Below are 27,152 nucleotides of genomic sequence, written 5' to 3'. Positions count from 1 at the left end.
TACAACTCTCCTTCCGTGGCCTCCAACTGCTCACTTCTTCAGGATATGGGGCAGCATTTTCACTTTTGGATGAATAGCATGCCCAAATTCAACTGCCTGCTACTCATCCCCAGAATATAAGATATGCATATTATTAGTAGATTTGGACAGAAAACACTCTGGAGTTTCTAAAACGGTTTGAATCATGTCTGTGAGTATAACAGAACTTATGTAGCAGGCAAAACCCCAAGGACAAACCATTCAGATTTGTTTGGTTTTTTGAGGTCACTGTCTTTTCAAAATCAAATCAAATCAAATTTTATTTGTCACATACACATGGTTAGCAGATGTTAATGCGAGTGTAGCGAAATGCTTGTGCTTCTAGTTCCGACAATGCAGTAATAACGAACAAGTAATCTAACTAACAATTCCAAAAAAACTACTGTCTTATACACAGTGTAAGGGGATAAAGAATATGTACATAAGGATATATGAATGAGTGATGGTACAGAGCAGCATAGGCAAGATACAGTAGATGATATCGAGTACAGTATAACATATGAGATGAGTATGTAAACAAAGTGGCATAGTTAAAGTGGCTAGTGATACATGTATTACATAAGGATGCAGTCGATGATATAGAGTACAGTATATACGTATGCATATGAGATGAATAATGTAGGGTAAGTAACATTATATAAGGTAGCATTGTTTAAAGTGGCTAGTGATATATTTACATCATTTCCCATCAATTCCCATTATTAAAGTGGCTGGAGTTGAGTCAGTGTCATTGACAGTGTGTTGGCAGCAGCCACTCAATGTTAGTGGTGGCTGTTTAACAGTCTGATGGCCTTGAGATAGAAGCTGTTTTTCAGTCTCTCGGTCCCAGCTTTGATGCACCTGTACTGACCTCGCCTTCTGGATGACAGCGGGGTGAACAGGCAGTGGCTCGGGTGGTTGATGTCCTTGATGATCTTTATGGCCTTCCTGTAGCATCGGGTGGTGTAGGTGTCCTGGAGGGCAGGTAGTTTGCCCCCGGTGATGCGTTGTGCAGACCTCACTACCCTCTGGAGAGCCTTACGGTTGAGGGCGGTGCAGTTGCCATACCAGGCGGTGATACAGCCCGCCAGGATGCTCTCGATTGTGCATCTGTAGAAGTTTGTGAGTGCTTTTGGTGACAAGCCGAATTTCTTCAGCCTCCTGAGGTTGAAGAGGCGCTGCTGCGCCTTCTTCACGATGCTGTCTGTGTGAGTGGACCAATTCAGTTTGTCTGTGATGTGTATGCCAAGGAACTTAAAACTTGCTACCCTCTCCACTACTGTTCCATCGATGTGGATTTCAATAGGTTTTCATTGGGAAACCAGATTTCCTACCGCTTCCACTGGATGTCACCAGTCTTTAGAAATTGGTTGAGGTTTTTCCTTTGTGTAATCAAGAAGTACGGCCATCTTGAATGAGAGTCACTTGAAGTGGACTGTTTGAAAGAGGCGCGTGACTAGAAAAGTAGCATCAGTTTGTTTTCTTTTTATATTGAACACAGATCATCCCGTCTTCAATTTTATTGATTATTTACATTTAAAAATACCTAAAGTTGTATTACAAAAGTAGTTTGAAATGTTTTGGCAAAGTTTACAGGTAACTTTTGAGATATTTTGTAGTGACGTTGGTCAAGTTGGAACCAGTGTTTTTCTGGATCAAAAGCGCCAAATCTAACAAAAGGAACATTTGTGATGTTTATGCGACATATTGGAGTGCCAACACAAGAAGCTCGTCAAAGGTAAGGCATGATTTATATTTTATTTCTGTGTTTTGTGTTGCGCCTGCAGGGTTGAAATATGCTACTCTCTCATTGTTTACTGTTGCCCTCTCATCAGATAATAGCATCGTATGCTTTCGCCGAAAAGCCTTTTTGAAATCTGACATGTTGGCTGGATTCACAACGAGTGTAGCTTTAATTTTCTATCTTGCATGTGTGATTTAATGAAATGTAGATTTTTATAGTAATTTATTTGAATTTGGCGCTCTGCATTTTCCCTGGCTGTTGGCCAGGTGGGACACAATTGCATGCTCTTCAACCGATCGCTGCCCACATCTGCCCGCTCGTCCCTCATCACTACTCTGGACGGTTCTGACTTAGAATATATGGACAACTACAGCTAGGTGTCTGGCTAGACTGTAAACTCTCCTTCCAGACTCGCATTAAGCATCTCCAATCCAAAATTAAATCTAGAATCAGCTTCCTATTTTGCAACAAAGCATCCTTCACTCATGCCGCCAAACATACCCTCGTAAAACTGACTATCCTACCGATCCTTGACTTGTCATTTACAAAATAGCCTCCAACACTCTACTCAGCAAATTGGATGCAGTCTATCACAGTGCAATCTGTTTTGTCACCAAAGCCCCATATACTACCCACCACTGCGACCTGTATGCTCTCGCTGGCTGGCACTCTCTTCATATTCGTCGCCAAACCCACTGGCTCCAGGTCATCTATAAGTCTTTACTAGGTAAAGCCCCGCCTTATCTCAGCTCACTGGTCACCATAGCAGCACCCACCCATAGCACGCACTCCAGTTATATTTCACTGGTCACCCCCAAAGCCAATTCCTCCTTTGGCCGCCTCTCCTTCCAGTTCTCTGCTGCCAATGACTGGAACGAACTGCAAAAATCACTGAAGCTGGAGACTCATATCTCCCTCACTAACTTTAAGCACCAGGTGTCAGAGCAGCTCACAGATCACTGCACCTGTACATAGCCCATCTGTAAATAGCCCATCCAACTACCTCATCCCCATACTGTTATTTATTTATTTTGCTCCTTTGCACCCCATCTCTACTTGCACATTCAGCTTCTGCACATCTATCACTCCAGTGTTTAATTGCTATATTGTAATTATTTCGCCACTATGGCCTATTTATTGCCTTATCTCCCTTATCCTACCTCATTTGCACACACTGTATATATACTTTTTCTATTGTATCATTGACTGTATGTTTGTTTATTCCATGTGTAACTCTGTGTTGTTTGTGTCGCACTGCTTTGCTTTACCTTGGCCAGGTCGCAGTTGTAAAGCACACACAGACAGACTCACCCGGGTTGCACTTGTGGTGGGGATCTTCAACAGACAAATGATAATCCTCAAACTGGAGTCCAGGGGACACTGTGAGAGAGACATCATACAATTCTTCATAAGGCGTTAGCTCTATATTGGTCACAGTCAATGCAGCCTACATGCAGTGTGAGATCCAGTACCTTCAGAGGCAGCACAGAAGGTAGTTTAGTGAGGAAGGTCTGGAACTGATTGCAGATGGTGGTCCACAGGTTGCTGGGGGAGTCCATGGGCAGGGCCTCCATGAAGGTGGCGATGTTTTCCAGGCAATGCAGCATGGTGCCCCCGGCTGGTAGACTCCTCTTGTTGTTCAGACCCTGAGGACGATGGTATAAATGACAACAGGGTTACATAATACATATTTATTGCCATAGAGCCATTACCAACTGTTCCATTATCAATTGTTCACTAGTTTTAAAATGATATTCTAAAAGTGGTTTGGACTAGTGATGTTATGAGTCAAAGGAGTGAACTGAGGTGGACTATCACAAGTGCTATTCCTTGAACATTGTAACAGTGTAAGATTGCTAAAGAGAAGACACCAAGTTAATAGAGAATAAGTGAATATGGTGAACAACCATGCAGAGGCATACTCTTCAGCAGCATTCTTAATTGGGTTTGTTATCACGCTATCCGAACAGCAGTGCTGTAGTGTCGTCAACTTTTACAAGAGCTCCTCCTGCTGGATACATGACGAAAGTGGACATTTTGCTTGAGATTCAAGACGTACAAAAAACACCCGCATAGTTCCTTCAGCCGAGTGCTGAGCTTTAATCATTACACTAAGCAAGTAAAAGTCCCACCTCCAGTAGCTGGTTCAGTGCAGCCACAGAACTCAGTTCATTAAAATCAATCAGGGAAGAAGCCAATGTTCTCAGAAAACCTCCATCTGGAAATACACAGAAATTGACAGTAAAGATCAAACCATATCCCTCAGAATGCTGCTCTTAACAGGAGCCATATTGTGTTTTATATGTTTGTCCGAGTAGACCTTTGATGTTGCTCTGGAAGAGCTGAGGCAGGATGCCATTGGGGGCCAGCTGGTGGAACACACAGCGGAGGAACTGCTTAGCCACACCTGCTGCGTTGCCAGGGATCAGCATGCTACACCAACAGAGACATCAACATCAACTCACACACAGAGCGTCTGCACCTCATGTTGGCCCATTCTCTCATTTGTGTACAAGAATACAGACAGCGTGAACTAGTCATCAGCATCCACAGTACACCTGAGTTTAACACATACCAAATAAGAATATATTCAGTATGTCTAGTTGTGATGTGTCATACCTCTCAGCTTGCCCAGAGAAATTAGCACTAGACGCCAGCCTGTAAGAAAAACATCTGAATTCAAGATCAGAGACATGACAGAGTGTGCCAAAACTTTCCTGAACAATTAGGCTTGTGTATGGGATGTATAAGGGTGTTGATGCAGGAGCTGCTGTAGTTGCCAGACCTGCCCACAGACTGCATGATGTCCAGCAGCAGTGGAGCGGCCTGGTCAGGGCTGAGGTGGATGAACATGGAGAGCACCACCACTGCCAGGCCCAGGGTCTCCTCATCATACTCCTCTAGCACCGCACCACAGTCACGACACCTGAGAGACCACACAGTATTAGTATTAATAACAACAAATTACCATTAATACATACAGTATCCGCTGTCCAGAATGACACACCAGTCAGTGTTGGTGGTAGGTTCACTCACCTGTCAGTCATGGTGGTAGGCTGATCATCAATGAACTCCTCGGGGGCGGGCACAAACATGCTGACTGTACTGGGGGCAGATAGGAGGCTGGTCTTGGTGGGGCCTGTTTAGAGAGCAACACGAAAATCAGCACAGTCAAACAAAGTCATTACAGTATTTAAAAGGTGTTTTGACATTTACAAATCTGAAGGGGTGGACCAGAGGTAGCCAGTGACTGACCGGTCTCCCAGGTGCTGATGTTGTGAGGAGCGCTGGACTGGTGCTCCAACTGTCTCTTCATCAGCTGACTAATGGTTAGAGCTCCCAACGAGCCCCGCTTCGCCTGACGGTACTGAGCTGGGGTGCGACACACACACATACAGACGATTGAGTTGCCTGGTACTTTCCCTCTATCTCCACTTTCATTTCAATGACTGGTTTACTAAAACAAACTCATGAAAATGGGGAGTGGAAAACGCTCACAGAGGTAAATAAAATAAAATAAATGTAATGGCTTAGTTGCATATATTCAATATTTGATATATTGTCGGAATAGATATAATCCCTGATCTATTGATAAGAAAAACGAAAGAACCATGAAAAAAACTGCATTGGTGTCAAAAACATAACGCTGAGAAAGAACGACTGAAGAAAAACTATTTTACACATTGAAAAAAAGAAGGCCAAATGTTTGAAAGGTTTTAATGTTCTGGGTGTGATGACCACATCCTGTTTTATTGGTGAATTTAAACAGATGACAATGAGAAAGTATTTGGATTCTACTTGATACTGAAGAGTGGTTGCTTGTTTCTGGGATAGCAGCTGCGAGGTTGGGGGCTGAGGCGGATTGTCCAGGGTGGTGTGCGTGAGGGATGGGGCGCAATGGTGGCTGCTTCAGCTCTCAGCCACCTTATAACCTCACATGTGGACAATTGTTTAGAGCATGAGATGCTGCAGACACCCAACGCCAAAACAAATGTAGTGTAGAGCTACAAGTGGTTAACGACAAGTATAGAGCAAGTCCTAGTGCAACAGCAGTCTAAAATGAATATTTTGTGAAGAAATTACAATTGGTTATTGATGCCCTATTTGCCTTATCATTCTATGTTATTGCTTGTTCTTAGATGGACAGCTATTTATGGACATTGTGTTGCAGCAATTTGAAGATGCTGTATTGATATTTACTTATCGGCTTCTAGGACTTCACTTCACAGCATGTTTTGTTTTTCAGGTGTTTGCCATGGGTAGGAATGGGAAACGGAAGAAACACGTACAAAGCCACACCACAGGACAGGAGACAGCAGTGGTGACCAGTTGACTGAAGATTTGAAGTAGCATGGATATCCAACTAGAAAATGTAAAGTCTGTTCATGTGGTTCGGCCCTTCTAAGCAGACACTTCCGTTACTATTCTAGAAAATGTGTTCTAGAAAAATCTTAAGAGATGTCGCCACTGAAACACACACATCAAAAATACATATTGTGCATGAAATCAGCGTAGGGGAAGGATACAGCAGCCGTAGGTCCATACAGAGGGAGACCTCTGGACTGAGGCTTCTCTTTCTCCCCTCACCCTGTTCTCTCTTACCTGTCTCAGTGGGCTGCTCACCCAGCTTGTCCAGGGTGTTGAAGGAGATGTCCAGATACTCTCTCTGGATGGCGCTCACAGCTATCTTCCTCTGCTTGCGTTGCCGGGGAACTATCTGGATCTTAAACTCTGCCTCATCATTGTCATCATCATCAGGTTTCAGGTCACTGTCATCAAGGTCATCATCTTCATAATCTTCCTCTTCATCATTGTTCCCCTCCAGAGAGGTGAGGGGCTCGGCTGTGTCTTCAGGAATGTCCAGGAAGACGGTCCTACCAGAGGGACTGGTCCCCACACCCACCGCTGCCTTCAGGTCCTCAGGGTGCACAAAGTCATCCAGGGAGGTGTCAGGGACAGCAGGGGTCTTCCTCAGCAGGTCCCTCTTCTGTTGTAAACTGAGGGTCATGGGGCTCTCCAGGCCAGGGTAATCTGGCTGGTCAGGCAGCTCCAGGGAGGTGGTGGGGGTTGCATAGCGTGGCCTCCTCTGTAAACGCTGTTGAGGGATTTCTTTTGCTGGGGAGTCTGTGGTCTTCTTGTCCATAGAGCAGTCCTCCACGCTCACTTGCACCACCCGAGACAGGTGCAGGGTGCTACTGCTGGCAGGGGAGGCAGCGGGCCTGGCAGGGTAGGCAGCGAGCCTGGCAGGGGAGGCAGCGGGCCTGGCAGGGGAGGCTGGGGGCCTGGCACTCCCATTCAGCCTGTTGCCCATCACTGTGTTGAGGTCAAATTCCTCGTCACTCTCCACGATCCTCAGTGGCGGCAGGGGCTCAAACACCAGGGAGTCGCTGTCGGACATGGATAGGATGGAGTGTTTCTCTGGGATGGAAGTACAGTCAGAGGAGAGGTCAATGAGGTCCGGGTCCTCCTTCTCTGCTGATGAGCCCCCTGTAAGAGGGGAGTCCAGGTCGGCCTTGTCCTCAAACGTCCCCATGCAGCTGAGACGCACCTCTGGGATGACAGGCCTGGAGCAGTCTGAGTGGCCCCCCCGGGATCCTCGACGGTCCTGGCTGTCGCTGCCCTCCGCACGGCCTGAGGAACCGTCTGACGAGCCCTTCCCATGGCCCCCCTTCTGCCTGGGGTGGGAGGTGGTGGAGGAGGGGGGTGCGGGGAGACCATGCTGCAGGTCACAGCGGTCAATGCAGGACTTGCGTCGGTGCTCGTCCAGGTTGTAGAGGATGGAGTCAGTGTTGGCAATATCTAAGGACTTCTGCTTGTGCATGGCCTGCAGACGCTTCTTCCTGGTGCTCTCCTCCCTCACACAGTGCAGGATGCTGTCCTGTAGCGCACTGGCCTCACGGTACTCAGACAGCTCAATTTCACCTGACACAGACAGAGAGAGGATCAAAAGATAGCTTATATCTGATTATAAAAATCAGTAAAAGCTAAATTCTTATCAGCAAAAGCATTTAAGTTCAATTTATTTCTTTTTTTGATAAAATAGGTCATCCTTTGAAACTAAATTTATACTTTTCTGTGCATTCAGCTCCACTGGCTGGTACTTGACAGACTTGCTGCCACCGATCCTCTTCAGACGGGCGAAGAAGGTCTGGGACTCCTTGTTGCCTGCTCCAGTTGGGGTGTCATGGACATCAGACTCATCAAATACACTGTCCTCCTCTGGAAAAAAACAAAACACACACATTATATCCAAAACTCTCAAGTCTTACTGCAGATTCATTTCAAGCCCAGTCCAGTAATGTAATCATCTTTCTGATGCTACCTTTCTCTTTCTCGCTATAGCGGCTGATGTTGGAGTTGTCACTGTAGAGGGGTCCGGCGGTGGCATGGGGTCTACAGCTGTGGTACTGGGCATTCAGGGTGTTGATGGTGATGTGGATCAGGTGCAGAACCCCTTTACTCACATCCATGTCCCTGTAGGGGTACTGGGACCACACACAGGATCGGTAGGAGTGGAGTGTAGGAGAGTAGAAAGCAACACCAATATTAATAAATTAGCTGTTGTTCCCAGTAAAAATAATTCACAACCAGACTTAAGTGCCGGTAATCAATTATACACACACTGTATACAGTTTTCAATGTAAACACATTCACATAGTGGATAAGGTTTCATTATATTCCAAACATGGGTAGTGTGTACCTTGTAGAGGATGACCAGCAGGGCTTTGAGCCACATCTGTCTGATGTGTGGCTGCAGGGCCCAGAGAGAGCAGCGTGGGGGCTGCTGGAAGTAGTGTCTGAGCTGGGGGCATGTGCAGTACTTCAACACCTGGACCACCAGGGGGAGCAGCTGCTTCCCAAGCCCAATGTTGTAGTCCATCACCTGCAGGAGATATCACATCACGCTACGTTCTTCTTGAAGCTTGACAGATTTTCATAAATCAGCAGCAGCAGGGGATTAAACTCTAAATGTATTCAAGGATAATCATTCAAACTATTTTTACAGCGTCAACTCGCCGTCATTCATAAGGTTACTTGATATTCTCTGACCTGTGCGATGCCAGCGATGAAAGCATTGAAGGAGGTTGAGGTCCTCATCTTTTGGGGTGCGATCATGAAGCAACCCTCCTGCTGGTCAAAGCCCAGCAGTAGATACAGGTGGCGCTTCACTGTGTTGAAGGCCTTGGCACTGCCAATGTCTGCCTCGGCACTGCTCTTGTCTTTTGCCATGAACTTCATCAGCACCATGATGAGCTGGTGCACCGTCTGGTGATCTATCCCAGCATCCTCTGGGAGCAGGTCCCTGATGACCGAGTCGTCCTCCGGTGAGGGGCTGTGGCCTAGGAGAGGGGCTGAAGCGTCAGGGTTAAAGGGTGGGAGGAAGCGTGCTGCAGACAGGGGAGCGGATGAAGTGGAGAGGGGCGGTGAAGCAGGTGAACAGAGAGGGAGATAGTACGACAGTCATCTCATTTGGTCTACATTCAGCAGGGTGATTACATATATGGACACCACTAACATATTCATGGCATATGTCAAACGCAAACAGAAAATGTGAAAAGCTATCAAGATAGCAAGAGTAACCGTTTTCTCCCATTCCAACAGTATAATTCGTTTTTACCTGAGACTAAAATAGAATGCACAATCTATGAACTCTGGATGAAAAGCAATGAATGTCAGTGAAGAGCAAACATTGTTTTTTCAAGTTTCCTGATGCCCATCAACTTTAACAATTGCCATAAGGTATTTATTCCTCCCACTATGATGTGATTATGCTGAAGGGAATGTTGATCTGGTTCAGTTGAAATAAGGTGAGTCAGATTTGGGTTGTTATTTACCTGGCAGGACTTTCTCTATCATATCTCCCAGAGTCGGGGCAGAGTGCTCTTGCCTCGTAAGTCTTAGAGCTAAAAACCATACATGAGAACACAATTTAGGAGAATGTTCTGGGGAAGTAGCAAAGGACACGTCTGAGCTTCCAGAGAACCCTATACATCCCAATGTCTCACACCATTCACACAAAGTGATCCCAAGACGTATGTGGATCCTAAGACTAGTAATTCTATTAATAATTTAGCTTTCACTTGCTTACATGAAAAATTATGTGAAGCACTCAAGCTTAACAACCACACACAGTCTAAAGCCAACCCCTTCACCCAGAAACTCAGACAGCATCCTGTGCAGAGTCAATGAGGAAATCACAGATAAAACAGAACTCTTACATCCAGCAAGAGAACGAATCACAGAAAACAATTGAATAAAACAAACAGGAACACAGATACTGTTTGTAGGTGTACTAACAGAACAGAGAGATGAATGGATGAGGAGAGAAACAGTAGGAGCATGGGACAGACAAAAGCTGAGACCCACAGACTAGTAGCCTAACCAACCAATGGACACTCTACCAACTGGACACTTACGTAGACGGTTACACAGAGTCTCTGGGAGGGAGAAGGCCCTCTTGGACTCGGACGGGCCCTTAACGCTGTCACGGAGGGAACGCACACTCTTCTGGCGATTCCTGGCAAAGCGCGCCCGTCTGATTTTCCACATCGCTGCATCACTAAGGTTGGCCACGTTGGTGCGCACAGCTGTGATGGCTGGCAGGGAGATGCAAGGAAGGAAAGATAAATAACATACACCACTGTGACTGTGCCTCATAACACATCTCAACTGGAACAGTTGTGTTCTTATTTCACAGGTTTATATTTCCCTACTGTACATGCTTTGTTTGTTGTGTTGAACATGTCATAGCACAACTTCTATTATGCAGACTATGTAACAGAGAGAATCCTCCAGCTGGGCGTACTGGTGGGGAAAGGGAACTCCTTGTTGCAGTCCAAGTGGAGCTGGGCCTCCAGGGAGAGCGTCTCGAAGCGGTTGACAAAGAACTCCCAGCTGAGGGCAGGGACCTCCTGCTTCAGGTGGTGCAGCATCAGCAGCTTGCTGAGGATGATGGGCCGGTCCCTCACCACTGTGTCGAACTGGAAGTCCAGGCACAGACACAAGCCCTAAAGGCACACACAGATACAGACAGAGACACAAGTGTTAGCACTGCACTTACATGTTTATGTGTTATTTGTCAATCCGGAATTATTTGCTGACATGCTGCGAAGCAATTTATCCTCCGGGACAAAAAAAGACTCTATACACGTGTTCAATTGATATAAGGAAAGTGGTTGTATGGTAGTTGAATAAGAGTATTTATCTTGGCCTAGATAGAGCTCTGTTAGTCACCTGTAGTGCTGGGCTCTTGATGGTGTCCAGCAGCAGCCTGGCGCGTGTGGCCACAGCCGGGTTGACATCCTCCACAGAGGCCAGGAAGCAGCAGAAGGCGTGGGCCAGGGAGTACTTCAGCAGGTGATTTTTCGTCACAGAACCAATGTCTAGGAACCGACAGAGCACTGCTACCTTCTCCACTGGGAGTTACCATGACAACACAGACAGGGCATAAGACAATATCTCAGCGCCATGACACATAGAGGTAGATAGAACACTAAGTAAAAGGTATAATGAGAACACCACGTTCTACAATCTAATCTGATTTTTTTATCTTGTAAACCTTACTTTTGGATATAGATAACAAACAATGCATCAGTAAACATATCGTCTCTACGAATAATGCAATTTTGTAAAAAAAATAAATAATTAAGGTGTAGATCAGCTTTAATATTGGAGATAGATTGTAGCTTATATCAATGTAATTGTCTGCATCATTTCCAATCCCCCATAAAAATAACACAATTTTGTAAATTCCGGATCTCTATGGCATTCGCCCAAGTTTCTCAAAATTGGGCCAGTGATGTCTGAGATATCACGTGTGATGAAAGAACGTACAGATGGAGATCCACAGTATCCTCCCCGATTTCATTATGGGGGGCAATAATAGATCAAGCAAATGTCTGGTATATTCATTATTTTAATTGCAAAGGATAGTCTTAAAATAAGCATCACTCTAATGCTGATGGGCAATGTACAGTGTCTGCCACTAGATGGCACTGTGGAGAAGGAGGCGAGCCAGCATTATCCTAGCCAGATTGCCTCTTCCTCTCTGCCCCACAGGCAAAGTCAGAGGGATAACAGACTTTGGTTGCAGTCCAAACACTTAAAAGATACACCCTCATTCACTTACCCTCGCCTTATGCCCTTGGGGGAATCCCCGTCGCCATCTTGGAGGACGGTCTACATTATTAGCCAAGCAAGGGAAGTTTGCAACGTAAGCCCCTCAGCTCTCATTTTTAGTCGGCTTTGCGAATGTACAATTATGCTCACTCCCGTGGCCTGACACTCCCCAAAATTCACTTCGTGACGATTGTACATACTCTAAGAAAAGTCGGCAAAAACTTAAAAACAACATCAATGGAGGAGTCAACATATAAGTGTAAGTAACAACGAATGCAAATAAGTTAGAAATTGTGCTACTAATGCACATGACAGCACAAACACGTCTCGTAAAAGTAAACATGTTGCTGTTTGGTTATCTTTTGGAAATTGTAGAAATAAAACATTTTCCTTCTCCAGAAGTTCCAGCTAGGCAGGCTAACGTTAGTTAGCTAATTAATTTGCTAGCTATCATACAGTAGGCGTATATTAATAATTATATATTTAATATAAGTAGAGTAGTAGTGCACTCATAATTGGCATACAAAGCACCCACAAGCTACTGGTGGCTGAAAACACAATCATCGCGGGATGAACATGTGACGAATTTCCGGACAAGGGTGGTGCATTTAAAAATCATTCCTTCTTCCCTCGCCCTGCAAGTGTATACAAGTCATACGTCATGATAAGTCATCAAAAGTGTCCAACTAATTTGACGACTGAGGGGATAGGGTGTGTCTTTTCGGTGTTAGGACCGTAGGCCTGGAATCAGGGGCTAGGCGTACAGTTGAAGTCGGAAGTTTACATACACTTAGGTTGGAGTCATTAAAACTCGTTTTTCAACCACTCCACACATTTCTTGTTAACAAACTATAGTTTTGGCAAGTTGGTTAGGACATCTACTTTATGCATGACACAAGTCATTTTACCAATGATTGTTTACAGACAATTTATTTCACTTATAATTCACTGCATCACAAATCCAGTGGGTCAGAAGTTTACATACACTAAGTTGACTGTGCCTTTAAACAGCTTGGAAAATTCCAGAAAATTATGTCATGGCTTTAGAAGCTTCTGATAGGCTAATTGACATAATTTGAGTCCATTGGAGGTGTACCTGTGGATATATTTCAAGGCCTACCTTCAAACTCAGTGCCTCTTTGCTTGACATCATGGGAAAAATCAAAAGAAATCAGCCAAGACCTCAGAAAAAAATGGTAGACCTCCACAATTCTGGTTCATCCTTGGGAGCAATTTCCAAACTCCTGAAGGTACCACGTTCATCAGTACAAACTATAGTACGCAAGTATAAACACCATGGGACCACACAGCCATCATACCGCTCAGGAAGGAGACGTTCTGTCTCCTAGAGATGAACGTACTTTGGTGCGAGAAGTGCAAATCAATCCCAGAACAACAGCAAAGGACCTTGTGAAGATGCTGGAGGAAGCAGGTACAAAAGTATATATATCCACAGTAAAAAATTCCCATATCGACATAACCTGAAAGGCCGCTCAGCAAAGAAGAAGCCACTGCTCCCAAAACGCCATAAAATAACAGACTACGGTTTGCAACTGCACATGGGGACAAAGATCGTACTATTTGGAGAAATGTCCTCTGGAGGCTTGCAACCCGAAGAACACCATCATCCCAACCGTGAAGCACGGGGGTGGCAGCATCATGTTGTGGGGGTGCTTTGCTGCAGGAGACCCTGACACACTTCACAAAATAGATGGCATCATGATTACGGAAAATTATTTGGATATATTGAAGCAACATCTCAAGACATCAGTCAGGAAGTTAAAGTTAAGGAAGCTTGGTGGCAAATTGGTCTTCCAAATGGACAATGACCCCAAGCATACTTCCAAAGTTGTGGTAAAATGGCTTAAGGACAACAAAGTCAAGGTGTTGGAGTGGCCATCACAATGCCCTGACCTCAATCCTATAGAAAATGTGTGGGCAGAACTGAAAAAGCATGTGCGAGCAAGGAGGCCTACAAACCTGACTCCGTTACACCAGCTCTGTCAGGAGGAATGGGACAAAATTCCCCCAATTTATTGTGGGAAGCTTGTGGAAGGCTACCCTAAACGTTTGACCCAAGTTAAACAATTTAAAGGCAATGCTACCAAATACTAATTGAGTGCATGTAAACTTCTGACCCACTGGGAATGTGATGAAAGTAAATAAATCACTCTCTCTACTATTATTCTGACATTTCACATTCTTAAAATAAAGTGGTGATCCTAACTGACATAAAACATATTTTTTTTACTCTGATTAAATGTCCGGAATTGTGAAACACTGAGTTTAAATGTATTTCGCTAAGGTGTATATCATAGTAAATATATATCTGGGACACTTCACAATTAATATGGTATGTTATGTAATTCAGTTATGGATGTCCATTATACATTTTGTATGATATGTTCCGAATGACAAGTTCTATGATATTTACAAAACGCATGATACAGTATGTTACAAATTCCAATTTGTTGTGGCTAACGTTAGCTAGGTTTGGGATTAGGGTTAGGGTTAAGGTTAGGAGTTAGATTAAAGGGTTATGGTTGGGGTTACGGTTAGGAGAAGGGTTAGCTAACATGCTAAGTGGTTGCAAAATAACTAAAAAGTAGTAAATATTTGCAAAGTTGCTAATCAGCTAAAGTTGTCCGTGATGAGATTTGAATGTGTGACCTTTGGGTTACTATATGTTTGTGTTATACGCCCACACACTGGAAATTGGTTAACCCCAAAATGTAATGGCTTATTTGCTACGTGTGGCTTATTTTATGGAATAGAAGCTTCATAATGATTAGGTTGTTACAAGTGTAAGGACAGATAGGACTCGGACATCCCGGCAACTGGGAGAAAACAATCAATTATATCGGCGTTGTGCCTGGTTTCCACTAGATGCCACAAAGCCATAAACCCCACCTATTTCTAAAATTAATTTTATTAAAATGGGATTTTAAACCTAACCTTAACCACACTGCGAACCTTATGTCTAACCCTAACCTTAAATTAGGACCAAAAAGCAAATGTTTGTTTTCATGAAATCTTACGATATAAGCCAATTTTTCCATAGTGGCTGTGGTAACTAGTGGAAACCATGTGCCTGTTGTTCACACGCGTATCGGCCATCTCATTGACTAGAATGGTCCCACCTGATCCTGCCTCGTCCTGACTGCCTTCCATTTTTGATTACATTTCTTTTCATTGTTAGAGTGGCCACTAGAGTACCTGGCCAATATAATGGATAATCTATGATGTGGGTCATAGTACTGCTTTGGCACCCAACTGGTGTCTTTTTTGTTGTTGTTGATTTACACAGAAAAGTAAATTACCATACGTTTCAGTACAGATAATATGGGGCCAAAATTAGAGCATTAGAATTCATGATCATCATTATCCTACAATGATCTGTACTCATGACACATCATTTCCCTTAGCAATTGTTCTTGTTATTTTTCAATGTTCCTTTGCTTATGTAATCAATATCTACTTCTAATGATGTTTATGGTCAGAGTATGTTCAATTAAATGTGAATGTAGCATACTGATATTATTATATTATATTATATACTAATTGGTGCTCTGTGGTGCTCTGTGACAATGCCACAATAAAACATTTGGATCTAACTTAAAATATATACAGTACCAGTCAAAAGTTTGGACACACCTACTCATTCAAGAGTTCATCTTTATTTATACTATTTTCTACATTGTAGAATAATAGTGAAGACATAAAAACTATGAAATAACTCATGGAATCATGTAGTAACAAAAAAAGTGTTAAACAAAATATTTCTTTGCCTTGCAAACTCTTGGCATTCTCTCAACCAGCGAAACGTAACAGTCTTGAAGCAGTTCCCACATATGCTGAGCACTTGTTGGCTGCTTTTCCTTCACTCTGCGGTCCAACTCATCCTAAACCCTCAATTGGGTTGAGGTTGGGTGATTGCGGAGGCCAGGTCATCTGATGCAGAACTCCATCACTCTCCTTCTTGGTCGAGTTGCCCTTACACAGCCTGGATGTGTATTTTGGGTCATTGTCCTGTTGAGAACAAATGATAGTCCCACTAAGCACAACCAGATGGGTTGGGGTATCGCTGTAGAATGCTGTGGTAACAAAGCTGGTTAAGTGTGCATTGAATTCAAAATAAATCATAGATAGTGTCACCAGCAAAACACCCCCACACCATCACAGCTCCTCCTCCGTGCTTCATAGTGGTAACCACACATGTGGAGATCATCCATTCACCTACTCTGCGTCTCACAAAGACACGGCGGTTGGAACCAAAACACTCCAATTTGGACTCATTAGACCAGAGGACAGATTTCCACCGGTCTAATGTCCATTCCTTGTATTTCTTGGCCCAAGCAAATCTCTTCTTATTATTGGTGTCCGTTAGTAGTGGTTTCTTTGCAGCAATTCAAACACGAAGGCCTGATTCACACAGTCTCTTCTGAACAGTTGATGTTGAGATGTGTCTGTTACTTGAAGTATGTGAAGCATTTATTTAGGCTGCAATCTGAGGTGAATGAACTAATGATCTGCAGCAGAGGTAAGTCTTGGTCTTCCTTTCCTGTGGCGGTCCTCATGAGAGCCAGCTTCATCATAGCTCTTGATGGTTTTTGCGACTGCACTTGAAGAAACTTTCAAAGTTCTTGACATTTTCTGGATTAACTGACCTTCATGTCTTAAAGTAATGATGGACTGTTGTTTCTCTTTGCTTATTTGAGCTGTTCTTGCTATAATATGGACTTGGTCTTTTACCAAATAGGGCTATCTTCTGTATACCACCCATACCTTGTCACAACACAACTGATTGGCTCAAATGCATTAAGAAGGAAAGAAATTCCACAAAATAACTTAACAAGTTAATTGAAATGTATTCCAGGTGACTACCTCATTCAGCTGGTTGAGAGAATGCCAAGAGTGTGCAAAGCTGTCATCAAGGCAACAACTCCCGTACGGGCTCGGGAGAGACGAAGGTTGAAAGTCATGCGTCCTCCGATACACAACCCAACCAGCCGCACTGCTTCTTAACACAGCGCACATCCAAACCCTGAAGCCAGCCGCACCAATGTGTCGGAGGAAACACCGTGCACCTGGCAACCTTGGTTAGCGCGCACTGCGCCCGGCCCGCCACAGGAGTCACTGGTGCGCGATGAGACAAGGACATCCCTACCGACCTAGCCCTCCCTAACCCGGGCGACACTAGGCCAATTGTGCATCGCCCCACAGACCTCCCGGTCGCGGCCGGTTACGACAGAGCCTGGGCGCGAACCCAGAGTCTGGTGGCACAGCTGGTGCTGCAGTACAGCGCCCTTAACCACTGTGCCATCCGGGAGGCCTTCAAATCAAATTTAACAATTGTTTAGTTACTACATGATTCCATATGTGTTATTTCATAGTTTTGATGTCTTCACTATTATTCTACAATGTAGAAAATAGTCAAAATAAAGAAAACCCCTTGAATGAGCAGCTGTGTCCAAACTTTTGACTGGTACTGTATGTAAACACACACACACACACACACGTACAGTGAAGTCTCCTATATCATTCACCTGCTTCAAAGCGTATCTTCCAGTCCTTGCTGTTGAAATTGCTGTCCACCAGGTTCCAGAAGATGTCTGCTCCATGGGAGAGGGAGAGGGCATGCAGGAGCTGGGGCACGGCCAGGGAGGCCAGCTGGCAGAACTCGGACTTCAGCATGGTCCACAGTCTAGAACATACAGGTATCACATTAGACGCACACACATCTGGCTGCTCTTCACATGTTTGATGATCCAGTACAACTTTCTTTAAGATGATGATCGACAATTTCAGTTGCTACATGTAGCTACATCTCATGGCTCAAGTCATGTTTAAAGAAAGTACTCGCAAAGATATCTGTAGAAAATCAACAAGCTATGTGTGAAACTGCAGGAGGGGCCCCATGCGGTGATGGTGACTGTGATGACCTGGGAATAAGCATCTTTTCCTGGATGTAGGCCAGGAACTGGGGGTGGTCCTTACGGGCCAGGTACAGACACTCTCCGTGGAGACACAGGATCTTCAGACAGTTCAGCATGTTGAACAGGATATTAGGCTCCTCAAACTTGGACATTTCCTACATTGATGAACAGAAGGTAGAGTTAATTTCCTCACTCAATCTTTTCTAATGAGGGGATTATTTGATTTGATTACGCATCTATTATTTAGACAGTTTATATCTGTACATTACAAGATACTTTAACACTAGATACAGGTGGACTAGCAGGTACCTGCAGAATGGTGTATATTAGCTTGAGAGACACAGGGAGCTGCTGGTAGGAAAACGTCTTGTCGGGATTATTCTTCATTGCTGTAGAACAGAAAGCTTTGATATAAAACAAAGCCTAACACTGCCTAGCAAAGGAGAAACTATGCAGTGTTTCCTTTTCATGTTGCACACTGCCTCTGAACTGTTACAGAAAAGTGTTCATTTCATATTTTTCACATTCGTTGGCTTCAGGTCAAACGATACATTTGGGATTACATTTTTATAATAATGAGGTGTTTGCACCGACACAACTGAGCATTGTTCTGCTTGTGTTTCGTCAGATCTATATCCATGCATTGAGACATTCTGTGCTCATTTTAAAACCCTTCCAACCCAATCCTTAGGTCACCATGGATACATACATGGGTTGTCAGGAGAGTCACTTTGATTGGTAGGGTTGTCAGTGTGTGTGCTGGTAGGGTGGTCCCCTTCCTCTGTCCCTCCCTTTGTCCCTTTTTCAGGTCCAAACACTTGAGGCAACAGCAATGTGTCCTCCAAGCCATCTGTTGGCTCCTATAGGGAAGACACAATCATGTCTATTGACAACCAAATGCAGTAAGAATTACCAACCACTGAAAAACAATTGGGACGCTTCAGGACATCCTTCATGTTGTTTTTACAGGAGTGTGTGTGCATGTGTGTCTCACCACCAGATGTATCTCCTCCCTGGGGGTGAGTCTCTCCAGGAGCTCACAGCCCAGCTGGTAGCATAAGATGCTAGACTGGCACAGGCTGCACTCCAGGGCCTTCTCATCCTTCTGACAGGTGTGGGAGCCACCCCACGGGGCCTGGAAGACGTTGTTGATGATGCCCACAATGTCTTTCCCCAGGCTGCTTTCCAGAACCAGAATCACGCCGTCATCCTGGAGCTCCATCTGGACAAGGAACCAACACAACAGGTTGAACAGGAGAACCCAATAGAAAGTGGGACGGAATTCAACTTGGTGGCTGTGACATATTCAATGAGGCATTGTAAAATGCAGCAAACAGTACTGTATAACTGAACCCATGTCTGGAATGTGCCTTCCGAGCTTCAAAATAATACATTATTATACAGCACACACTTCCTTGCTCACATGCAAACAAACACACCCATTCAGCACACAAACAAAAGGCACATTCATGCTCAAAGATTTGGCCACCTGTTTGAGGATGAGGTCAAACATGAGGATGAAGCAGCTCAGGTTCATGTCATCATCGTCACAGTCCAGGTCCAGGGCACAGTGTCCTGTAGCATGGCCTAGGTTCTTAAAGGGACTGCAGTGCAGGGGGCTCCGGAATGGGCTTCGGAACGGACTGGGGAATGGGCTCAGGGTGTTGTGCTGCCCAAGACGGCCTGGTTCTGAAACCACGCTTTCCTAGGAACATCACGCACCCACACACACACACACAAACGTGTAATTGTTTCATATTTGTACTATCCTTAGAATTACCCTCCAAGTTATCAAGGTGTGTTCAGGTGTAGAAATATACTGCAAATATACTGTCGATAGATGAGCCGAAGTCTTTAACTTTCAATAATAAATCGGAACGATGGTAAAACTCAATTAAGCCCCTTAAACAGGACTATATTTAGACTTCAGCAGTTACCATGACAACGCACGGGCCGTGGATGGTTGACAATAGAGGGTAGCTAGATAACAATAATTTTCCTATTGTGGATGTAAACTGTATCTGTCCTGAGCTAATTTGTTCTTCTGTTACTGTTCATTGATAGAAAGGAAATATATGAGCGATAAGAGCTTTTTTCTTTGACATTGAGGTTGTTTTGCATGGGAGTTGATGACATAGTATGACATCTCACCCTCCGAGCCTCAGTATTTTCCCCAGTTAGATTTGAGACGTGAGCCTTCCTCTGATTGGCCAGTTCCTTCACAGAGTTCACCCCATCAGAGAACATCCCGACCAACAGCTGCAGAGGCACCACAATGTCCAGCTCTGACAACACCTGGGTCCATCCAGACACATACAAACAAACACACCAACAGTTACACACACACACACACACACACAAAGATGCAGACCAAACTCATACGCACCCACAAGACACATTAATGACAAAAACAGGTTTACACACGCACATATGAAACACACAAACAAACAGATGTTAAGAGAGGCAAAAGACAAGACACTAGAATGTAGTACACATACTCCTGTAGTGCTGCTTTGAGTGTGACCTATATAGACAGATTGAATTACTTTGGTGTCTGTAATCACAGTCATGACAGAAAATGTGAAAATCCATCCACGTATAAATAGGACAGCAGGCTGTGAGTGCATATGGAATCAAAAGCAAAATCCCTCCTCTCTCCCCCTCAGAACTCTGGTCTCATGCTAGCCGTGTGACCCAGTTCGATATTCAGTAAAGCCCCTGCCCAGGCACTCACACATCATGACAACCTGTCCATTTCACACATGAAATTAACCACTCAATATGAAATGGACACTCGTAAAAAGCCACAGGCCTTATACTCACATGCAGCCAGAGCAGAGCCTGCTCCTGCACAGAGGCTGGGTAGCCTGAGAACCTGCAGCTAATGAACCCAAACATCTCCTCCATGGAGAAGGGCAGAGGGCACAGTTCAATGTCAAACATCTTGCTGCAGGGAGAACAGAGGGGAGAGGTGGGGAAATGCTTTTAGAGCTGAGGCTTAGTATTGCGTCTCTCTCAGGTGTAACAATGGAAACTAAGCAAGTCTGTTTTCACTGTCTACCCATGACTGTGTTTCACATAGTCACATTACATTTCACATAGCATTCAAACTTTCTCATGAGAGAAAAAATGATTTCTGCGTCAACAGTAACCATAGGAACCCATTGACGTAAAGGAGGTAGTACAGTGAACTGGGCGACTTGGAGGAAGTTCAGTATACAGTACCTGAGCACCTCTCTGAACTCCTTGAGCTGCTGGTCAGGCACCTCAGTGCGGATGGCCTCCAGCCATTCTGGCATGAAGCACTCCCACAGCGGCTGGCTGATCACGTTGTAGGGGATCAGGCTCAGGATCCTGTTCAGCCCCTCTTTCAGCTGGGTCACCGTGTTGCAAGACTTATCCCAGTAACCTCCCACCTGGGGATATGAGTGCATAGACACATACACAGGTCAGGTATAACAATGGAGGGTATTCACCAAGGAACACAACCATCACTTGCTGTCCCTACAATGTGCATTGCCTCTAGAAAAACAGTCCTAACCTCATACTATCCTACACCCACCATTACACCCTACAACCCCTCACGATCACCCCCTGAAGCTCAACCACCTTAACCCTCCAACACCTCTCCTCCTCCCCCTCCCCCACTCCTCCTCACTCTGGCAAACTCCACAGGCTTGGGCAGCAGGCACATCACCATGACATCGAATCGCACGTCACACACGGTCTTCAGCCACTTGGTGACAAACTGTGGCTTGAGCTTCTCCACCAGGGAGCCCACCTCATCGTCCATCATGTAGGCTGTGGAGTGGAACCACTGGAACACCATGCTCACCAGCCGAGCCAGGCTCTCTGTGGGCGTGTTCTCACTGGGGGTGCACAGGCTCACCTACAGGGATGGGGGCAAGGATGTAGGGTATCATGGTCAATCAGGGGCTTCCAAGATTGGAGAGAGATATGGTTAAAGCATATAATGTTGCACTATGAAGAGAGTACAGCCCGGGCTGGTAATAAGAGCCCAGACAGGTGTGTCAACATCCTAATCTCACTACTGCGATAGTGAGTGATAGACCAGCGAGCCACGCACCAGGAACCAGATGCCAAACTGACTGAGGAGCCTCTGGTCGTGCTGGTCGTCCTCTTTGTTATCGAAGTCGATGTTGTCAAGGGAGTGGTGAGAGGCAGACAGGCCCATCTGACGACGCCTGTTCAGCTCAAACTCACGCAGCTCCGCGTGGATCTCTGCCTCTTTCAGTAGGCTGATGTTGATAGATGGATGGAGAGAGGGGGAATCAAGAATGAGACAGACAGAAAGACAGAGAAAGATAGATGGATAGGTATAGAGGGGTAGATAACTGGTTTAAATCAGTGCAATTGTGAAGCATACGGTTGTTTGCCTGTGTTGTCTGTGATGCTCACCTGATAACTGCCTCCACAGTGCACACCAACTCCTCTGCCCCACACTCGCGGGTGTTGATGGGAGGGGGAGAGGTTTGGTAGAGATGGGTCTCCGCTGCAGCCCCTGTCTCGCTGCTGTGGTGGTTGACATGGCAACGCTTGCAGTAGCGGACAGGCCGGTTGCCATGGCGCCCACAGCAGCCAGCTGAGAAGCAGGTGACAACCGCCCTCCTGACATGAGAGCTACAGTTCTACAAGACAGAGAGGGGACAATGAGAGGACAACTCCTCGTATAATTTTAATATAAAAATGTTAATTATTTTGGTTACAGAAATCTAAACTGTTTGCACCATTTAAAGGGAAATTTAACTAACATTTTCAACTTCTCAACATCTCCAGCTCCACTGTAACATCAACATAAGAAAATTGCGTGTTTTTATGTTTTGTAGTAAAAAAGACAGAGGAAGATAAGTGTTTCCAATGACATCATCAACCAATTAGTAGACAATTAGTAGGAAAAACCTTCTCATAATTGGTTAAAATCACACAATGCACACTGATGATGTCATTGGATGTCATGTTGATTCCAATGCTTCCCACAGTTGTGTCAAGTTGGCTGGATGTCCTTTGGGTGGTGGACCATTCTTGATACACACATGGGAAACTGTTGAGTGTGATAAATCCAGTAGTGTTGCAGTTCTTGACACAAACCGTGCGCCTGGCACCTACTGCCATACCCTGTTCAACAGCACATTCACCCTCTGAATGGCACATTTACAAAATCCATGTAAATTGTCTCAAGGCTTAAAAATCCTTCTTTAACCTGTCTCCTCCCCTTCCCCTACACTGATTGAAGTGGATTTAACAACAGACATCAATAAGAAATAATAGCTTTCACCTGAATTCACCTGGTCAGTCTTTGTCATGGAAAGAGCAGGTGGTCTTAATGTTTTGTATACTCAGTGTTTATGTTTTACTCCAAAACATAGAAACGCACCATTTTCACATATGTTGATGTTGGGGTGGTGCTGGACATCAATATGAAGTTGAAGTTGAACAATTGTGAAATGTCACTTTAAGTGAAATAAGATCAAATGCTCATATGCCTCAATAAATACACTGATGTTTAGACATCCCAAATGAAATGAACGTTCTTTCACTTTTGAGTATATTTGTGTGTGTGTGTATACTAATGTGTATGCTGCCATGGGACAGATAGCAACATTCTTAGATAGGTACTGCACATGTCCCTATGGTGTCTCATTTCTCAACAAAAAAATGGTGGCAATTGTGGACTGGCTTAATCTGATCAGCCACTAAAAGCTTTGGCCATTACAGAGATGCATTACCACCTATCAAATGAACAGATCTTCCCTTTCTCTGTTTTCTTCCTCTCTTCCTCCCTCCCCCCTCTCTCTGTTCTTCGCAAAAACATAAAACGGACAATTCTTTCTTTCAACAAAAAACCACAGCTGCACGCAATCCATAACTTCTTGTTACATTATGCTGAAAACTTGGTTAATGGACTATACTCTACACAGTATATGAGTGTTTAATACTGTAACTACAGAACACTGTGAAGGCAACCCCTTGTCCAACTGTAACTAGCAATCACCTCTCAGAACAACAATATGCTGGTAATGAGAGAGCTGGCGTGGGTCCAGGTAAGAGTTTAAAGAGCTTTCTGCGGTGGGACAAAGCCTATTGAAAAGGCTGTGTGAGGATTGAAACTGCTGCTGGATAAACTGGGATAGAGGACAGTTGTTGGCCGGCTGCTCAGCTTGATACACTACCTGAGCATTGTGAATTGTGTGTCAGTCTCCGTGGGAAACAAGGGGGAACTTTTATGCCCTTGGGACTGTGCTCCGGAACAAACATCATGCCCTGCCAGTTCCATTAAGACTGGGCCATCCATCGGACAAGTAATGAAGGGAATGTTCCACTTTAGGTCCCTGTAGCCTGTAGCAGGCTAGTATAGTGTCTCTTTCTACAGCACTTGAATGACACAAGTGGTTACCTCTCTCCTCAAATCAAATCAAGCACTTTTACTAGTCATTGGTAAATAAACACTGGATGGATGATGGCATGATATATATATATATATATATATATATATATATATATATACATACAGTACCAGTCAAAAGTTTGGACACACCTACTCATTCAAGGGATTTTTTCTTGATTCTTACTATTTTCAATTTTGTAGAATAATAGTGAAGACATCAAAACTATGAAATAACCAAAAAAGTATAAAATATTTAATATTTTCGATTCTTCAAAGTAATCACCCTTTTCCTTGATGACAGCTTTGCATACTCTTGGCATTCTCTCAACCAGCTTAATGAGGAATGCTTTTCCAACAGTCTTGAAGGAGTTGCCACATATGCTGAGCACTTGCTGGCTGCTTTTCCTTCACGTTTTGCTCCAACTCATCCCAAACCATCTCAATTTGGTTGAGGGCAGGTGATTGTGGAGGCCACGTCATCTGATGCAGCACTACATCAGTCTCCTTCTTGGTCAAATAGCCCTTACACAGCCTGGAGGTGTGTTTTTGGTCATTGTCCTGTTTAAAAACAAATTATACTTCCACTATGCACAAACCAGATGGGACGGCGTATCGCTGCAGAAGGCTGTGGTAGCCATGCTTGTTAAGTGTGCCTTGAATTCATAATAAATCACCAACAGTATCACCAGCAAAGCACCCCCACACATCACACCTCCTCCGCCATGCTTCATGGTGGGAACCACACAGGCGGGGATCATCCGTTCACCTAATCTGCGTCTCACAAAAACACGGCGGTTGGAACCAAAATTCTCAAATTTGGACTCATCAGACCAAAGGACAGATTTACACCGGTCTAATGTCCATTGCTTGGCCCAAGCAAGTCTCTTATTGGTGTCCTTTGGTAGTGGTTTCTTTGCAGCAATTTGACCACGACGGCCTGATTCACGCAGTCTCCTCTGAACAGTTGATGTTGAGATGTGTCCATTACTTGAACTCTGTGAAGCAATTATTTGTGCTGCAATCTGATGTGCCGTTAACTCTAATGAACGTATCCTCTGCAGCAGAGGTAACTCTGGGTCTTCCTTTCCTGTGGCAACCGTCATGAGAGCTAGTTCCATTACAGCACTTGATGGTTTTTGCGACTGCACTTGAAGAAACTTTCAAAGTTCTTGAAATTTTCCTCATTGACTGACCTTCATGTCTTAAAGTAATGGTGGACTGTAATTTCTCTTTACTTATTTGAGCTGTTCTTGACATAATATGGACTTGGTATTTTACCAATCAGGGCTATCTTCTGTATACCTTCCTACCTTGTCACAACACAACTGATTGTCTCAATTAAGAAGGAAATAAATTCCACAAATTAAGGCACACCTGTTAATTGAAATGCATTCCAATACTTTTGTAAATGTGATATTTCAGTTATTCATTTTTAATACATTTGCAAAAAAAATTGAAAAATCTGTTTCGACTTTGTGATTATGGGGTATGCATTGATGAGGATTTTGTTTTAAAATCATTTTTTGAAAAAAGCTGTAACCTAACAAAATGTGGAAAAAGTCTAGAGGTCTGAATACTTTGCCAAGGCCCTAGGCATTAACCAACACATTAACCAGCAATGACATAGCAAGGGCGGCACAGCCACTGTCCATGATTAGGTAAGCAAAGCCATCCAAAAATGCAAACAAACTAGCAAACAATTCCAATCCACCACTCTTTTTATTTTATTTAACCTTTATTTAACTCTACTTCACTTGTTGGTCTAATATGTAGAAAAAAGGGGTACTCATTTTTAGCCATGTATTTTTAGCCATCAAATATACTACTATGAATTCAGCATAAACTGATGAGAGCACAAACAAATACAAACCCAAGCAAACACAAACACATATGAATGTACCAACATTCAGGCCTTACCTTCTTTTGACAAATAGCAGATATCTCAGCTGTAAAGACGAGGCCAGAGATATTCAACATAACATACAGACAGACATTGGGTTCACCCACACAAAAATACTGTAGTATACCATGGTAGAAATACTGGACTAACTATAGTATAAATACTGTAGTAAAAGAAAACTGTAGTATATACTATAATTACTTTGCGTTTTTTGAGGACTGTAGTATACTGTAGTATTTACTGTAGTGTTTTTGCAGACCTTGCTGTAGTATTTACTATAGCGCTTTTGTTTTATTATATTTGACATGAAATCGGAGGCTTTGTCCTTGAGAGAACCTACTGGAGAAGTACTAAAAGAGCACATAATGTCACGCCTTGGTCATTGTATTTTGTGTTTTCGTTATATATTTGGTCAGGCCAGGGTGTGACAGGGGTTTATGTTATTGTATTTCGTATTGGGGTTTGTAGTATTTGGGATCGCGGCTGATTAGGGGTGTTGTATAGGCTTGGCTGCCTGAGTCGGTTCTCAATCAGCAGTCAGGTGATTCTCGTTGTCTCTGATTGGGAACCGTATTTAGGTAGCCGGGGTTTCACTTTGTATTTCGTGGGTGATTGTTCCTGTCTCTGTGTAGTGTTCACCAGATAGGCTGTATTAGGTTTCACGTTCCGTTTGTTGTTTTTTTGTATTTATCGTTATTTCATGTACCGTCACTTTTTTCATTAAAGACATGAGTAACCACCACGCTGCATTTCGGTCCGACTCTCTTTCAACAAACGAAGAACGCCGTTACACATAACCTGAAGAACAGTGCTTCTGCTCTTTTCTGTAACCTGTAGGGAACACAATAGTTGGTCTATATTTGGCAGGTATTTGGTAGGTTTCTCACTTACGGGTGGCACAAACTGGGATATGGGAGAGGGGAGTGGGCAGGGTATATGCAAATTAAATACTGTAGTGTTTACTATAGTTAAAAAACTATAGTGTTTTTGCTAACATTACTGTAGTATTTACTACAGTGTCATTTTTTG

At 44.0% G+C, this 27,152-nt stretch overlaps 1 protein-coding gene across 6 annotated transcripts in view; it reads right to left on the bottom strand.

Moving 5' to 3' along the window:
* Positions 1-27,152, bottom strand: part of LOC109894465 (protein unc-79 homolog) — a 48,895-nt gene that overhangs the window by 8,522 nt on the left and 13,221 nt on the right. For 2 of the 6 annotated variants that reach the window (XM_020487974.2, XM_031828941.1), the window contains exons 11-40: positions 26,141-26,169; positions 22,237-22,466; positions 21,905-22,076; positions 21,476-21,706; positions 21,043-21,233; positions 20,641-20,764; positions 19,969-20,112; positions 19,307-19,522; positions 18,812-19,039; positions 18,527-18,677; positions 18,127-18,206; positions 17,824-17,972; positions 17,428-17,585; positions 10,997-11,178; positions 10,569-10,770; positions 10,180-10,359; positions 9,598-9,666; positions 8,813-9,150; positions 8,463-8,645; positions 8,085-8,247; positions 7,832-7,981; positions 6,365-7,684; positions 5,018-5,134; positions 4,799-4,901; positions 4,548-4,688; positions 4,382-4,420; positions 4,083-4,195; positions 3,895-3,980; positions 3,235-3,408; positions 3,074-3,142 (exon numbers count right to left, since the gene is read on the bottom strand). In XM_020487974.2, coding sequence (XP_020343563.1) covers positions 3,074-3,142; positions 3,235-3,408; positions 3,895-3,980; positions 4,083-4,195; positions 4,382-4,420; positions 4,548-4,688; positions 4,799-4,901; positions 5,018-5,134; positions 6,365-7,684; positions 7,832-7,981; positions 8,085-8,247; positions 8,463-8,645; positions 8,813-9,150; positions 9,598-9,666; positions 10,180-10,359; positions 10,569-10,770; positions 10,997-11,178; positions 17,428-17,585; positions 17,824-17,972; positions 18,127-18,206; positions 18,527-18,677; positions 18,812-19,039; positions 19,307-19,522; positions 19,969-20,112; positions 20,641-20,764; positions 21,043-21,233; positions 21,476-21,706; positions 21,905-22,076; positions 22,237-22,466; positions 26,141-26,169 — 5,732 coding nt within the window. The remainder of the gene's footprint in view (positions 1-3,073; positions 3,143-3,234; positions 3,409-3,894; positions 3,981-4,082; positions 4,196-4,381; positions 4,421-4,547; positions 4,689-4,798; positions 4,902-5,017; positions 5,135-6,364; positions 7,685-7,831; positions 7,982-8,084; positions 8,248-8,462; positions 8,646-8,812; positions 9,151-9,597; positions 9,667-10,179; positions 10,360-10,568; positions 10,771-10,996; positions 11,179-17,427; positions 17,586-17,823; positions 17,973-18,126; positions 18,207-18,526; positions 18,678-18,811; positions 19,040-19,306; positions 19,523-19,968; positions 20,113-20,640; positions 20,765-21,042; positions 21,234-21,475; positions 21,707-21,904; positions 22,077-22,236; positions 22,467-26,140; positions 26,170-27,152) is intronic. The other 4 variants (XM_031828936.1, XM_031828938.1, XM_031828939.1 and 1 more) reach the window with 4 other exon arrangements.

Source organism: Oncorhynchus kisutch, linkage group LG7 (assembly GCF_002021735.2).
Source record: "Oncorhynchus kisutch isolate 150728-3 linkage group LG7, Okis_V2, whole genome shotgun sequence".
NCBI classification, from domain to species: Eukaryota; Metazoa; Chordata; class Actinopteri; order Salmoniformes; family Salmonidae; genus Oncorhynchus; species Oncorhynchus kisutch.
Note: the sequence above shows the minus strand (reverse complement) of the source record. Positions and strands in the feature narration are given on the sequence as shown.